This window comes from Trichomycterus rosablanca, chromosome 10, assembly GCF_030014385.1.
Source record: "Trichomycterus rosablanca isolate fTriRos1 chromosome 10, fTriRos1.hap1, whole genome shotgun sequence".
NCBI lineage: Eukaryota > Metazoa > Chordata > Actinopteri > Siluriformes > Trichomycteridae > Trichomycterus > Trichomycterus rosablanca.
In genome coordinates, this window is record NC_085997.1 from 18,816,245 (window position 1) to 18,829,768 (window position 13,524).

The window sequence follows — 13,524 nt, forward strand, 5'->3', positions numbered from 1 at the left end:
ACAGCCTTAAAGAGAATGTACATAAAGTCACCTGTCTGTAACATAATGCTGAAATACAGTATAACTGTTACAAATACGGCATTTAGCAGACGCTTTTATCCAAAGCGACTTACAATTATGACTGAACACAATATTGAGCAGTTGAGGGTTAAGGGTCTTGCTCAGGGGCCCAACAGTGGCAACTTGGCAATGGTGGGTCTTGAACCGACAACCTTCTGATTACTAGTCCAGTACTAATCCAGTACTTTAACCACTGAGTACAAAAATTCTAAACATAAGCGCCCAGGTGGCGCAGCAGGATATTCCGCTAGCACACCAGCGCTGAGATTTGAAACGGTTCCTCGGTTCGAAACTTGGAGTTTCCAGTGGTCGGCTGGGCACCATCTAGCAGGCATAATTGGCAGTGCCTGCAGCAGACACGTTTCTGCTTGGGAGGGATGACCGGACTATGTGGGTGGGGTCTTCAAACGCTGTGTAAGTACTCTGATTAGCAGATAGAGAGAGCCTCAGTACTTGGTGGAATATCATTTTGCCTTGTTAACCTCTAATAATCACTTTTGGTCAGTTCTAACAAGCTTCTTACCTCTCTTGGGATATCTACACTAATGCTAAAGCTCATGCTAAAGCTTCCAGCTCATTGAGGTTTGTGCTGCAACTGCTTTTTATAATCAAATCAAAGATTATCTATGGAATTTAAATCTAGAGACTGAGAAAGCCACTCCAGCATTTCTTAACCAAGCTTTGTTTGACTTTTGAGTGTGCTTGGGATCATTGTCATTCTGTTAAGTCTATGTTTATCACCAAGGTTCGGTTTCATCACAGAAGGCAGAACATTCCTTTTCAAAATGCCTGGTGTTTCTGTGGATCCATAAAACTAGTCACAAAGTCAAGATTGGCAGTTCCTGCAGCAGAAAAACATCATCACTGACCCACCTCCTTGACAGTGTGGATAGTATTCTTCTAGTCATTATTCTGGCTTTCATGCACCAGACAAACTGCTGATTCAAATCCTTATCCAAAAAAAGGATAACTTCATAAAAGTGTGTCCCAGATGTCTTCTCACCAACTTGTCCATTCACACATAATATATACAGTGGGGCCAAAAAGTATTTAGTCAGCCACTGATTGTGCAAATTCTCCTACTTAGAAAGATGAGAGAGGTCTGTAATTTTCATCATAGGTACACTTCAACTATGAGAGACAAAATGAGAAAAAAAATCCAGGAAATCACATTATAGGATTTTTAAAGAATTTATTTGTAAATTATGGTGGAAAATAAGTATTTGGTCACCCACAAACAAGCAAGATTTCTGGCTCTCACAGACCTGTAACTTCTTCTTTAAGAAGCTCTTCTGTCCTCCACTCGTTACCTGTATTAATGGCACCTGTTTGACCTCGTTATCTGTATAAAAGACACCTGTCCACAGCCTCAAACAGTCAGACTCCAAACTCAACCATGGCCAAGACCAAAGAGTTGTCGAAGGACACCAGGAAGAAAATTATAGACCTGCACCAGGCTGGGAAGAGTGAATCTACAATAGGCAAGCAGGTTGGTGTGAATAAATCAACTGTGGGAGCAATTGTAAGAAAATGGAAGACATACAAGACCATTGATAATCTCCCTCGATCTGGGGCCCCATGCAAGATCTCATCCCGTGGGGTCAAAATGATCATGAGAACGGTGAGCAAAAATCCCAGAACTACACGGAGGGACCTGATGAATGACCTGCAGAGAGCTGGGACCAAAGTAACAAAGGCTACCATCAGTAACACACTACGCCGAGAGGGACTCAAATCCTGCAGTGCCAGGCGTGTCCCCCTGCTTAAGCCAGTACATGTCCAGGCCCGTCTGAAGTTTGCCAGAGAGCTTATGGATGATCCAGAAGAGGATTGGGAGAATATCATGTGGTCAGATGAAACCAAAATGGAACTTTTTGGTAAAAACTCAACTCGTCGTGTTTGGAGGAAGAAGAAGAACCCAAGAACACCATACCTACTGTGAAGCATGGGGTGGAAACATCATGCTTTGGGGGTGGTTTTTTGCAAAGGGGACAGGACGACTGATCCGTGTTAAGGGAAGAATGAACGGGGCCATGTATCGTGAGATTTTAAGCCAAAACCTCCTTCCATCAGTGAGAGCATTGAAGATGGAACGTGGCTGGGTCTTCCAGCATGACAATGATCCCAAACACACCGCTCGGGCAATGAAGGATTGGCTCCGTAAAGAGCATTTCAAGGTCCTGGAGTGGCCTAGCCAGTCTCCAGACCTCAACCCCATAGAAAATTTGTGGAGGAAGTTGAAAGGCTGTGTTGCCCAGCGACAGCCCCAAAACATCACTGCTCTAGAGGAGATCTGCATGGAGGAATGGGCCAAAATACCAGCTACAGTGTGTGCAAACCTGGTGAAGACTTACAGGAAACGTTTGACCTCTGTCATTGCCAACAAAGGTTATGTTACAAAGTATTGAGTTGAACTTTTGTTTCTGACCAAATACTTATTTTCCACCATAATTTACAAATAAATTCTTTAAAAATCCTACAATGTGATTTCCTGGATTTTTTTCCCTCATTTTGTCTCTCATTGTTGAAGTGTACCTATGATGAAAATTACAGACCTCTCTCATCTTTCTAAGTAGGAGAACCTGCACAATCAGTGGCTGACTAAATACTTTTTGGCCCCACTGTATGACCTGGGGTTAGTTTTACATCTGATGTACAGTACAATTTTTAGTGACCTTTCCAAGTAAAGAGAATCGAGAACAAGATAAGGGTTTGCCAGTTTGAGTGATCGCAATAAGACGCTGTCTTAGTGTCAGGTCTGTAATGTGGAATTATCTATTATCACTTAATTTTCAGTTAAGTGTCGTTAGGTGTCATTACCAGTATACATAACCTGGGCTTATGTAATGGTATTTTTAAAAACAACATGTATTTTGGGGTTTATATTTTAGTGTATATAGTGGATTTAGTACACTACATCAGCATTTCTGGGACACTTATGCTCAGTAACAAATTTGGCTTCCTTCCCAGAAAGCTCAACCCATGAGACATACGATGCTATCATGGCCCTGAATGCAGCTGCTGTTATAGCCAATATAAAGCTTCAGAGCCAGCAGAAGAAGAAAACCCAGACCCACGGCAGCACTAACAACAAGAAAGACTCAGCATCCCAGAGCAAAACTGCAAGTAAGCAAGTTTCTTATCTGCTACTTTATCATCTAGGTTTTTGCATTTTACAGGTTGTGTAAAATGCTTAATGTATTCAGCTTAAATCAGCAGTTGTCAGCCTTTCCTGGCTACCCCATACCATTTTATATATCCTTTAGCCCATGCACCCCTTTGCAGTAATAGAATAACTTTTTTACAAATCTGCCAAAGTAGGAATATATGATCTGATAATGTCAAGAAGTATTTAATATAACAGTCATTCATATAAATCCAACACTGGGCAAGCTACTCAAACTACTCATGTAGACTACAATTACAATACATTATAAAAAGACACATGTAAAACACCATAGCAGTATTCCTCTGTATTAAAGCCTAATCACAGCAGAAGTGTTTGCATTGCTTTTTGAATTGTGCATGGTCAGGCTGAAATAGACATGGTGGTGGTGTGTTAGTGTGTTGTGCTGGTATAAGTGGATCGGGCACAGCAGCGCTGCTGGAGTTTTTAAATACCGTGTCCACTCACTGTCCACTCTAGACACTCCTACCTAGTAGACACTCCACCTTGTAGATGTAAAGTCAGAGACGACCGCTCATCTATTGCTGCTGTTTGAGTTGATCATCTTCTAGACCTTCATCAGTGAGCACAGGACGCTGCCCAGGGGGTGCTGTTGGCTGGATGTTTTTGGTTGGTGGACTATTCTCAGTCCAGCAGTGACAGTGAGGTGTTTAAAAACTCCATCAGCGCTGCTGTGTCTTATCCACTCATACCAGCACAACACACACTAAATCAGCAGTTGTCAGCCTTTCCAGACTACCCCACCATTTTATATATCCTTTAGCCCAACACTGGACAAGCTACTCAAACTACCTATGTACAAAACAATTACAATACATTATAAAAAGACACATTTAAAACACCATAGCAATGTTCATCTGTATTAAAGCCTAATCACAGCAGAAGTGTTTGCATTGCTTTTTAAATTGTGCATCGTTAGGCTAAAATAGTTTAACTAAATATTTTCAGTTATCAATTACTTTTTAAAAATTCCTTCAAAATTATATTCAGGCTTAAACATGAACAAGACCAACGACTTAACACACTAACAAGAGCACAAACTAACCAGAGCATAAATAGACAAGAGTAGGGATGGGACATTAGATACAGAGGCTTCGAAGCTTGTTTCACTTTTGTAACACTCGCTGAGTCGACTCAGTGTATCGGAGCATGTATTGAAGTTCCTACCCTCACGTGACTATGACATCGGAAGCTTCGAAAACGTCAGTGAACCACCAGAAATAGGCAGGACTGATTCAAAGCTTTTGAACCAAGGGTTCCTATGTTTCACAGTGTTGAGTAGCTGCAGGCTGCAATACATTCTTAAAGCCACTAGGTGTCACTCTGCTCTGATGTTCACTTTCAATGCTTCAATGCTTCAAATCATTTTCAGCAAAATCAGGAGGCTTCATCTGCCCATCACTAGACAAGAGCGTAACAAACCAAATAAAAAGCAAGGACAAACAAAGCAAACTCGAAATCGGACCAAACAAAAGTCAAACAAGAACAGTCCCCCATGAGACCTCCACAGCTGCCTCCTTATATGTCTGTGGGTCATTAGCAGGGGACCAATCATAAAAGGGGTGTTGGCTGGAGACTAAGAGTGCTCCCGGAGAGAGGGGTGTGGCACTTAGAAGCACTCCAGGAGCACAAACAGGCTGAATATGTGACAGGTTCCTGTAAAAAAAAAGACACTTTTAGATTAATCTTACTTAATCTCGTTCAACCTCCTGACTAACTGCAAAACGTGTCACTGCATTGTGTTTAAATTTGTTTGTTAAGCTTAAACTGTATTGTTTAAACCTTGCCAATGGTTACAATGCAACAGTAAACACGTTTGCGAAACCCTCGTTCTCTTAATCACAGACACAAATTCACTGGTTAATGATTACGAAATTTCGCCATTCAGGTGGCGCAGCGGTAAAAACACACGCTGGAACCAGAGCTGGGATCTCGAATACATCGTATCAAATCTCAGCTCTGCCTGCCGGCTAAGGGGTCTCTCTCTCATGACTGGTGCAATTACGATTGATGGCGCCTGCACAGAGATGAGAAAAAGAGTGCTCTCAGGGTGTGTCTCTCCATACACAACGCTGAGCTGCACTGCACTCGTCAAAAGTGTAGGTGATAAGATGCATATGGAATACTGACCACGTGTCGGAGGGGGCGTGGGTTAGCTTCGTTCTCCTCAATCAGAGCAGGGATTGGCATTGGTGGAGAGGAATCATGATGCAATCGGGCAATTGGACGGGCTGAAAGAGAGAAAAAGGGAAAAGAAAATATATGAAAATATATAAATATAAATATATATATATATATATATATATATATATATATATATATGAATTATTACAAAATGTATACTCTATGTGAAATATTGCAATATTTGCGTCCACCTTTTTGCTGCAAGTTTCACTAAAATAATAATTTGGCATGTAAAATGTCCCCAGTTTACACTGAATGAATTATGGCTTATAAGAAATGTGGTGCTGAAGAAATGCAAAATTTTATTGGGAAACACGAATAACAGGAATGAATTACATTAATTATAATTTTTTTTTGCCATTGAAGAGATAATCATAATCTATGTTTTTATATTCATATTATATTTTTATTATTATAAAACCCTATATAAAATTGATCATACTGTATAAAATATATAATATAAAATTGTGTTCATATTATATTAACATCCATAAGTATTATTACTTTTATGGTTTTTAATAATTTAGTAATTACTCTTAGTATGACATACAGATTTTATTCATTATCTTTTAGGATGCAGAGCTGAGGAAACACATACAGATAACCAGGGTGGTGCAACATTCCTTTCCATCACAACTCCTGAGACAGCAGCGCCTGTAAAGCCTTGGCATGTAGAGTTTGTCCCACTAGCAACCACAGATGAACTTTCATCATACAGTTGTCCTCTCAGTGTAAGTCTGATTTTATCTCTTAAGTATTGTAACACCCAACCATGTCAAAACACCACCTGTTCACCTGAGGTCTCTTATTAAATCTACTGAGAACATATCAAAATCTACAGCAGGCATTGCATTAAGTCTCAAGAAGACAAATGTAGAACAGATCAAAAATCCACACATTTAGCAAAGAAAGATATTACTCTCAATTAATCCATTATTTATAAATATGAATCACATTAGAGATTTGTTCTGCCACTATCCCTTCTTACACAAGTATCACAAAGATCATGCGGGTTTGGGGATACTGACCATCAGACCAGCTCCTTTTGGACCGCTGGATATCACATACATACTGATCAGCCATAACATTAAAACCACCTCCTTGTAGTTCTACAATTACTTACTGTAGTCCGTCTGTTTCTCTACATACTTTTCATCCTGCTTTCACCCTGTTCTTCAATGGTCAGGACCCCTACAAAGTAGGTATTATTTAGGTTGTGGATCATTCTCAGCACTGCAGTGACACTGACATGGTGGTGGTGTGTTAGTGTGTGTCGTGCTGGTATGAGTGGATCAGACACAGCAGCGCTCCTGGAGTTTTTAAATACTGTGTCCACTCACTGTCCACTCTATTAGACACTCCTACCTAGTAGACACTCCACCTAGATGTAGATGTAAAGTCAGAGACTATCGCTCATCTATTGCTGCTGTTTGAGTATGTCATCTTCTAGACCTTCATCAGTGGTCACAAGATGCTGCCTATTCTCAGTCCAGCAGTGACAGTGAGGTGTTTAGAAACTTGATCATCATTGCTGCGTCTTATCCACTCATACCAGCACAACACACACTAACACACCACCACCATGTCAGTGTCACTGCAGTGCTGAGAATGATCCACCACCTAAATAATACCTGCTCTGTGGTGGTCCTGGGAGAGTCCTGCTCCTATATGGTAAGTGGAGCTGATGAAATGGACAGTGAGTGTAGAAACAAGGAGGTGGTTGTAATGTTATGGCTGATCAGTATATATATATATATATATATATATATATATAGGTCCTTCTCAAAAAATTAGCATATTGTGATAAAGTTCATTATTTTCCATAATGTAATGATAAAAATTAAACTTTCATATATTTTAGATTCATTGCACACCAACTGAAATATTTCAGGTCTTTTATTGTTTTAATACTGATGATTTTGGCATACAGCTCATGAAAACCCAAAATTCCTATCTCAAAAAATTAGCATATCATGAAAAGGTTCTCTAAACGAGCTATTAACCTAATCATCTGAATCAACGAATTAACTCTAAACACCTGCAAAAGATTCCTGAGGCTTTTAAAAACTCCCAGCCTGGTTCATTACTCAAAACTGCAATCATGGGTAAGACTGCCGACCTGACTGCTGTCCAGAAGGCCATCATTGACACCCTCAAGCAAGAGGGTAAGACACAGAAAGAAATTTCTGAACGAATAGGCTGTTCCCAGAGTGCTGTATCAAGGCACCTCAGTGGGAAGTCTGTGGGAAGGAAAAAGTGTGGCAGAAAACGCTGCACAACGAGAAGAGGTGACCGGACCCTGAGGAAGATTGTGGAGAAGGGCCGATTCCAGACCTTGGGGGACCTGCGGAAGCAGTGGACTGAGTCTGGAGTAGAAACATCCAGAGCCACCGTGCACAGGCGTGTGCAGGAAATGGGCTACAGGTGCCGCATTCCCCAGGTCAAGCCACTTTTGAACCAGAAACAGCGGCAGAAGCGCCTGACCTGGGCTACAGAGAAGCAGCACTGGACTGTTGCTCAGTGGTCCAAAGTACTGTTTTCGGATGAAAGCAAATTTTGCATGTCATTCGGAAATCAAGGTGCCAGAGTCTGGAGGAAGACTAAGTACCCACAGTCAGTGATGGTCTGGGGTGCCATGTCAGCTGCTGGTGTTGGTCCACTGTGTTTTATCAAGGGCAGGGTCAATGCAGCTAGCTATCAGGAGATTTTGGAGCACTTCATGCTTCCATCTGCTGAAAAGCTTTATGGAGATGAAGATTTCATTTTTCAGCACGACCTGGCACCTGCTCACTGTGCCAAAACCACTGGTGAATGGTTTACTGACCATGGTATTACTGTGCTCAATTGGCCTGCCAACTCTCCTGACCTGAACCCCATAGAGAATCTGTGGGATATTGTGAAGAGAAAGTTGAGAGACACAAGACCCAACACTCTGGATGAGCTTAAGGCCGCTATCGAAGCATCCTGGGCCTCCATAACACCTCAGCAGTGCCACAGGCTGATTGCCTCCATGCCACGCCGCATTGAAGCAGTCATTTCTGCAAAAGGATTCCCGACCAAGTATTGAGTGCATAACTGAACATAATTATTTGAAGGTTGACTTTTTTTGTATTAAAAACACTTTTCTTTTATTGGTCGGATGAAATATGCTAATTTTTTGAGATAGGAATTTTGGGTTTTCATGAGCTGTATGCCAAAATCATCAGTATTAAAACAATAAAAGACCTGAAATATTTCAGTTGGTGTGCAATGAATCTAAAATATATGAAAGTTTAATTTTTATCATTACATTATGGAAAATAATGAACTTTATCACAATATGCTAATTTTTTGAGAAGGACCTGTATATATATATATATATATATATATATATATATATATATATACAGTATATATATATATATATATATATATATATATACTGATCAGCCATAACATCACAACCACCTCCTTGTTTCTACACTCTATATATATATATATATATATATATACAGTGCCTTGCAAAAGTATTCGGCCCCCTTGAACTTTTGAACCTTTTGCCACATTTCAGGCTTCAAACATAACGATATGAAATTGTAATTTTTTGTGAAGAATCAACAACAAGTGGGACACAATCGTGAAGTGGAACGAAATTTATTGGATATTTTAAACTTTTTTTAGAAATAAAAAACTAAAAAGTGGGGCGTGCAATATTATTCGGCCCCTTTACTTTCAGTGCAGCAAACTCACTCCAGAAGTTCAGTGAGGATCTTTGAATGATCCAATGTTGACCTAAATGACTGATGGTGATAAATAGAATCCACCTGTGTGTAATCAAGTCTCCGTATAAATGCACCTGCTCTGTGATAGTCTCAGAGTTCTGTTTAAAGCGCAGAGAGCATCATGAAGACCAAGGAACACACCAGGCAGGTCCGAGATACTGTTGTGGAGAAGTTTAAAGCCGGATTTGGATACAAAAAGATTTCCCAAGCTTTAAACATCTCAAGGAGCACTGTGCAAGCGATCATATTGAAATGGAAGGAGTATCAGACCACTGCAAATCTACCAAGACCCGGCCCTCCCTCTAAACTTTCAGCTCAAACAAGGAGAAGACTGATCAGAGATGCAGCCAAGAGGCCCATGATCACTCTGAATGAACTGCAGAGATCTACAGCTGAGGTGGGAGAATCTGTCCATAGGACAACAATCAGTCGTACACTGCACAAATCTGGCCTTTATGGAAGAGTGGCAAGAAGAAAGCCATTTCTCAAAGATATCCATAAAAAGTCACCTGGGAGACACACCAAACATGTGGAAGAAGGTGCTCTGGTCAGATGAAACCAAAATCGAACTTTTTGGCCACAATGCAAAACGTTATGTTTGGCGTAAAAGCAACACAGCTCATCACCCTGAACACACCATCCCCACTGTCAAACATGGTGGTGGCAGCATCATGGTTTGGGCCTGCTTTTCTTCAGCAGGGACAGGGAAGATGGTTAAAATTGATGGGAAGATGGATGGAGCCAAATACAGGACCATTCTGGAAGAAAACCTGTTGCAGTCTGCAAAAGACCTGAGACTGGGACGGAGATTTATCTTCCAACAAGACAATGATCCAAAACATAAAGCAAAATCTACAATGGAATGGTTCACAAATAAACGTATCCAGGTGTTAGAATGGCCAAGTCAAAGTCCAGACCTGAATCCCATCGAGAATCTGTGGAAAGAGCTGAAAACTGCTGTTCACAAACGCTCTCCATCCAACCTCACTGAGCTCGAGCTGTTTTGCAAGGAAGAATGGGCAAAAATTTCTGTCTCTCGATGTGCAAAACTGATAGAGACATACCCCAAGCGACTTGCAGCTGTAATCGCAGCAAAAGGTGGCGCTACAAAGTATTAACGCAAGGGGGCCGAATAATATTGCACGCCCCACTTTTCAGTTTTTTATTTCTAAAAAAAGTTTAAAATATCCAATAAATTTCGTTCCACTTCACGATTGTGTCCCACTTGTTGATTCTTCACAAAAAATTACAATTTCATATCGTTATGTTTGAAGCCTGAAATGTGGCAAAAGGTTGAAAAGTTCAAGGGGGCCGAATACTTTTGCAAGGCACTGTATGTATGATTTACACTGCATCACCCATAATGCCCAACATGAAATGAAAAACATGTTTTTCACAAATGTATTCAAAGAACTAAAAACTAAAATCTCTTGTTCACAAAAGCACTTTCTTCTTTTGTACTCCAAATCGTGGTCAGACGTGTCCTGTTTTCTTTAATTATGCTTGAGATTTGTCTAAAACACAATTGGAGTCTGATTGTTGCAATTTGAATAGATTGAACAAAGTCTGAAAAGGCACAAAGTCATACGGGTCTGTAAGAGCCCACAATTTACACGGCACTGTCAGGACAAAAATCAAGCCGTGAAATACAAGAAGGTGTCACACTAATTTTGAAAATGAAAGAAGCCTGGCACAATCTTAAACATGCCTAGAGTTGGTTGTCTGGCTAAATTGGGCATCCAAGCAAGAAGAGCCTTTGTCAGGGAGGTAGGAAGGAACCCTACAGTCATTGAAAAAAAGCTCCAAAAATCCTGTGCAGAGATGAAAGAACTTGGATGGACTACCATCTCTGTAGCTCTTCATAAATCAGGCCCTTATGGCAGAGTGGCTAGATGAAAGTCAATGTTAAGCAAAAGGCATTTGACAGCCCACTTGGAGTTTGCTAAATGGCATATAAATGACTTCTCTGGTCTGATAAGATGAAAACTGAACTCTTTGGGCAGAACAGCAATGTCTGGTAAAAAAATATGCACTGCACATCATCTAGCCAATACTATCTCTATAATAAAACATGATGGTGGAAGTATCATACTGTGGCGGTGCTTCTCAGCAGCAGGAACAGGGAGACAGATAAATGCAGCCGTAGGAGTGTCTAATAGAGTTGGCAGTGAGTGGACACACACTAACACACCACCACTATGTCAGTGTCACTGCAGGGCTGAGAATGATCCAACACCCAAATATGACCTACTCTGTGGTGGTCCTGACCATTGAAGAACCGGGTGAAAGCACGCTAAAAAGTATGTAGAGAAATCGACTACAGTTAATAATTGCTGAATCTCAAAGTGCTTCTATATGGTAAGTGGAGCTGACAAAATGGACAGTGAGTGTAGAAACAAGGAGGTGGTTTTAATGTTATGGCTGATCAGTGTATATTAGTCTCAGCCCAGACAGCACTGCCAGTATTAGCAACATCAAAAATTGCTTTAAGATAATAAAACATTAGCAACAATAAAATATCTGTGTTTACTTATACTGACATGCTGAATACAAGAACCAATACAAGCATCCTACAATGGCCTCTCATGCCTGCTGTGTGTCTATACAGAAAGCACTAGAGCAGCAACGTCCAGACTTTATCAGACGATCTCAGGCCCGGGTTCAAGCTGTGGAGAAACGAGCACAAAAGAGACAACACCTGCTCAACAAACAAACACCAGCACCAAAGCCTGCTCAGAAACCGAGAGGTGAGCATTTTTACCATGCACATTGTTACAAGTGGCACAAATGCCTACAGTTTTGCATTTATGACAGCAGATTTTTTACCTGCCGGTTAAGAGAGAGATATGGCAAGAATGCAACAAAAAAATCCCCAAACTAACACAGGGAAAAGAGATGAATGCTAATTCCTATGCACTTTAAACTAATTCATTATAACAGTTGTAACACTTAATTTAGAAAATGAAGTTATGCACATTGTTCTACCAGCTGCACTTAGCCTAGCAACAGAGCTTTTTTAATAGGGGCAGCTAGATATGTGGGTACTGAAGGCGGTATACGAGGCAGTATACACAGTCCAAGTCTATGTTGTGTCTTATGAGTCAGGTAATGGTTATACACTGATACATGGCTAGTTTTGATTGTCTATTGCTTTCAACAAAGAGCCTGGCAACCCCAGAGCAATGCACACACCAGGGGCGTAACTACCGGGGGGTAGTTATGCCACTAGTCCTCCTAGTTACGCCACTGCCACACACAGCAACTATGTTTGGTAGTTTAAACAAATAGTATCGAATGAATAAATGTGTGTTTATAAGGATTTTTTTTGGCATTTTATTAATGCTAATTAATGTAATTAGTATTAGATTACATTAGCTGACCAATTGTTTCATTGGCTTCTAGCCTTTATTTGTATTTACATTGCATCAGTACTGCTGGGGCATTCCTCCCAAAATGAGTAAAAAAAAAAGAGAAGTTTGTCCATGGAAATGGCAAAAATTAGGGGATGATTTTATTTACCAATTGTTTTTATCAACAACTTTTATATCAGTGTAACAGTATGTATCCCAATATAAAGCATTATTTTATTAACTGTTAGTGGTTGAAGATATCTATTAATTCCTTATTCCACTGTATGTTCCCTTGTTCTTTTAAAGTAGTACAACATGTCTACATGGCATGGCTGATTCTTTACTATATCTACAAATGCAAGGTATAACTGTACTATGCGCAGTTAAAGTTATTATATTGTCAATGTCCAGAACAATTGTGTTAACGTGTCTGGACTCAAAATCACCTGAACTGGCCGATGCTCAGTGAAAACTTGCACTGTTGTTTGATAAGTCAGTTTTTCAGATTGTAATGGATATACGTTGTGTTCTTTAAGCAAAAGATGAACACAATTTAGACACTTCATAACAGACCAACCTGTCATGCAGATTGTCTGGGGGTTTCTCCTATTTTGGTCACTATTTTGGTTATTTTTGCCTCAGTGGCAAGGCACAACCTACCCCACGACCTACCAACAGGGCAGCAATTAATTGCAGGGCTAACATAACAAACAACCAATTCATGAAAAAATAAACACAACATTGTTTTTGTACTGTTTTACTTTAATACAGGTCAAAGAAAATTACAAATCACATTTTCTATGTTCATTTGAACTGTCTACTGTCAGCACTTTCAGCAACTGTTACTTTTACATATGGAGCTTTCGCCATCTGCTGGACCATAATGGATGTTACAGAATTACAGTTTTCAGTACGGATTTAAAACACACCCTGTGCCATTTACATTTACAAAAACCATTATAGCCAGACGACAGGGAAAAAG

At 40.2% G+C, this 13,524-nt stretch overlaps 1 protein-coding gene across 4 annotated transcripts in view; it reads left to right on the forward strand.

The window, feature by feature from the left end:
* The window catches only part of LOC134321266 (uncharacterized), a 41,776-nt gene that overhangs the window by 4,284 nt on the left and 23,968 nt on the right, over positions 1–13,524 (forward strand). For all 4 annotated transcript variants that reach the window (XM_063002906.1, XM_063002904.1, XM_063002907.1 and 1 more), the window contains exons 3-5: positions 3,031–3,186; positions 6,005–6,162; positions 11,801–11,939. In XM_063002906.1, coding sequence (XP_062858976.1) covers positions 3,031–3,186; positions 6,005–6,162; positions 11,801–11,939 — 453 coding nt within the window. The remainder of the gene's footprint in view (positions 1–3,030; positions 3,187–6,004; positions 6,163–11,800; positions 11,940–13,524) is intronic.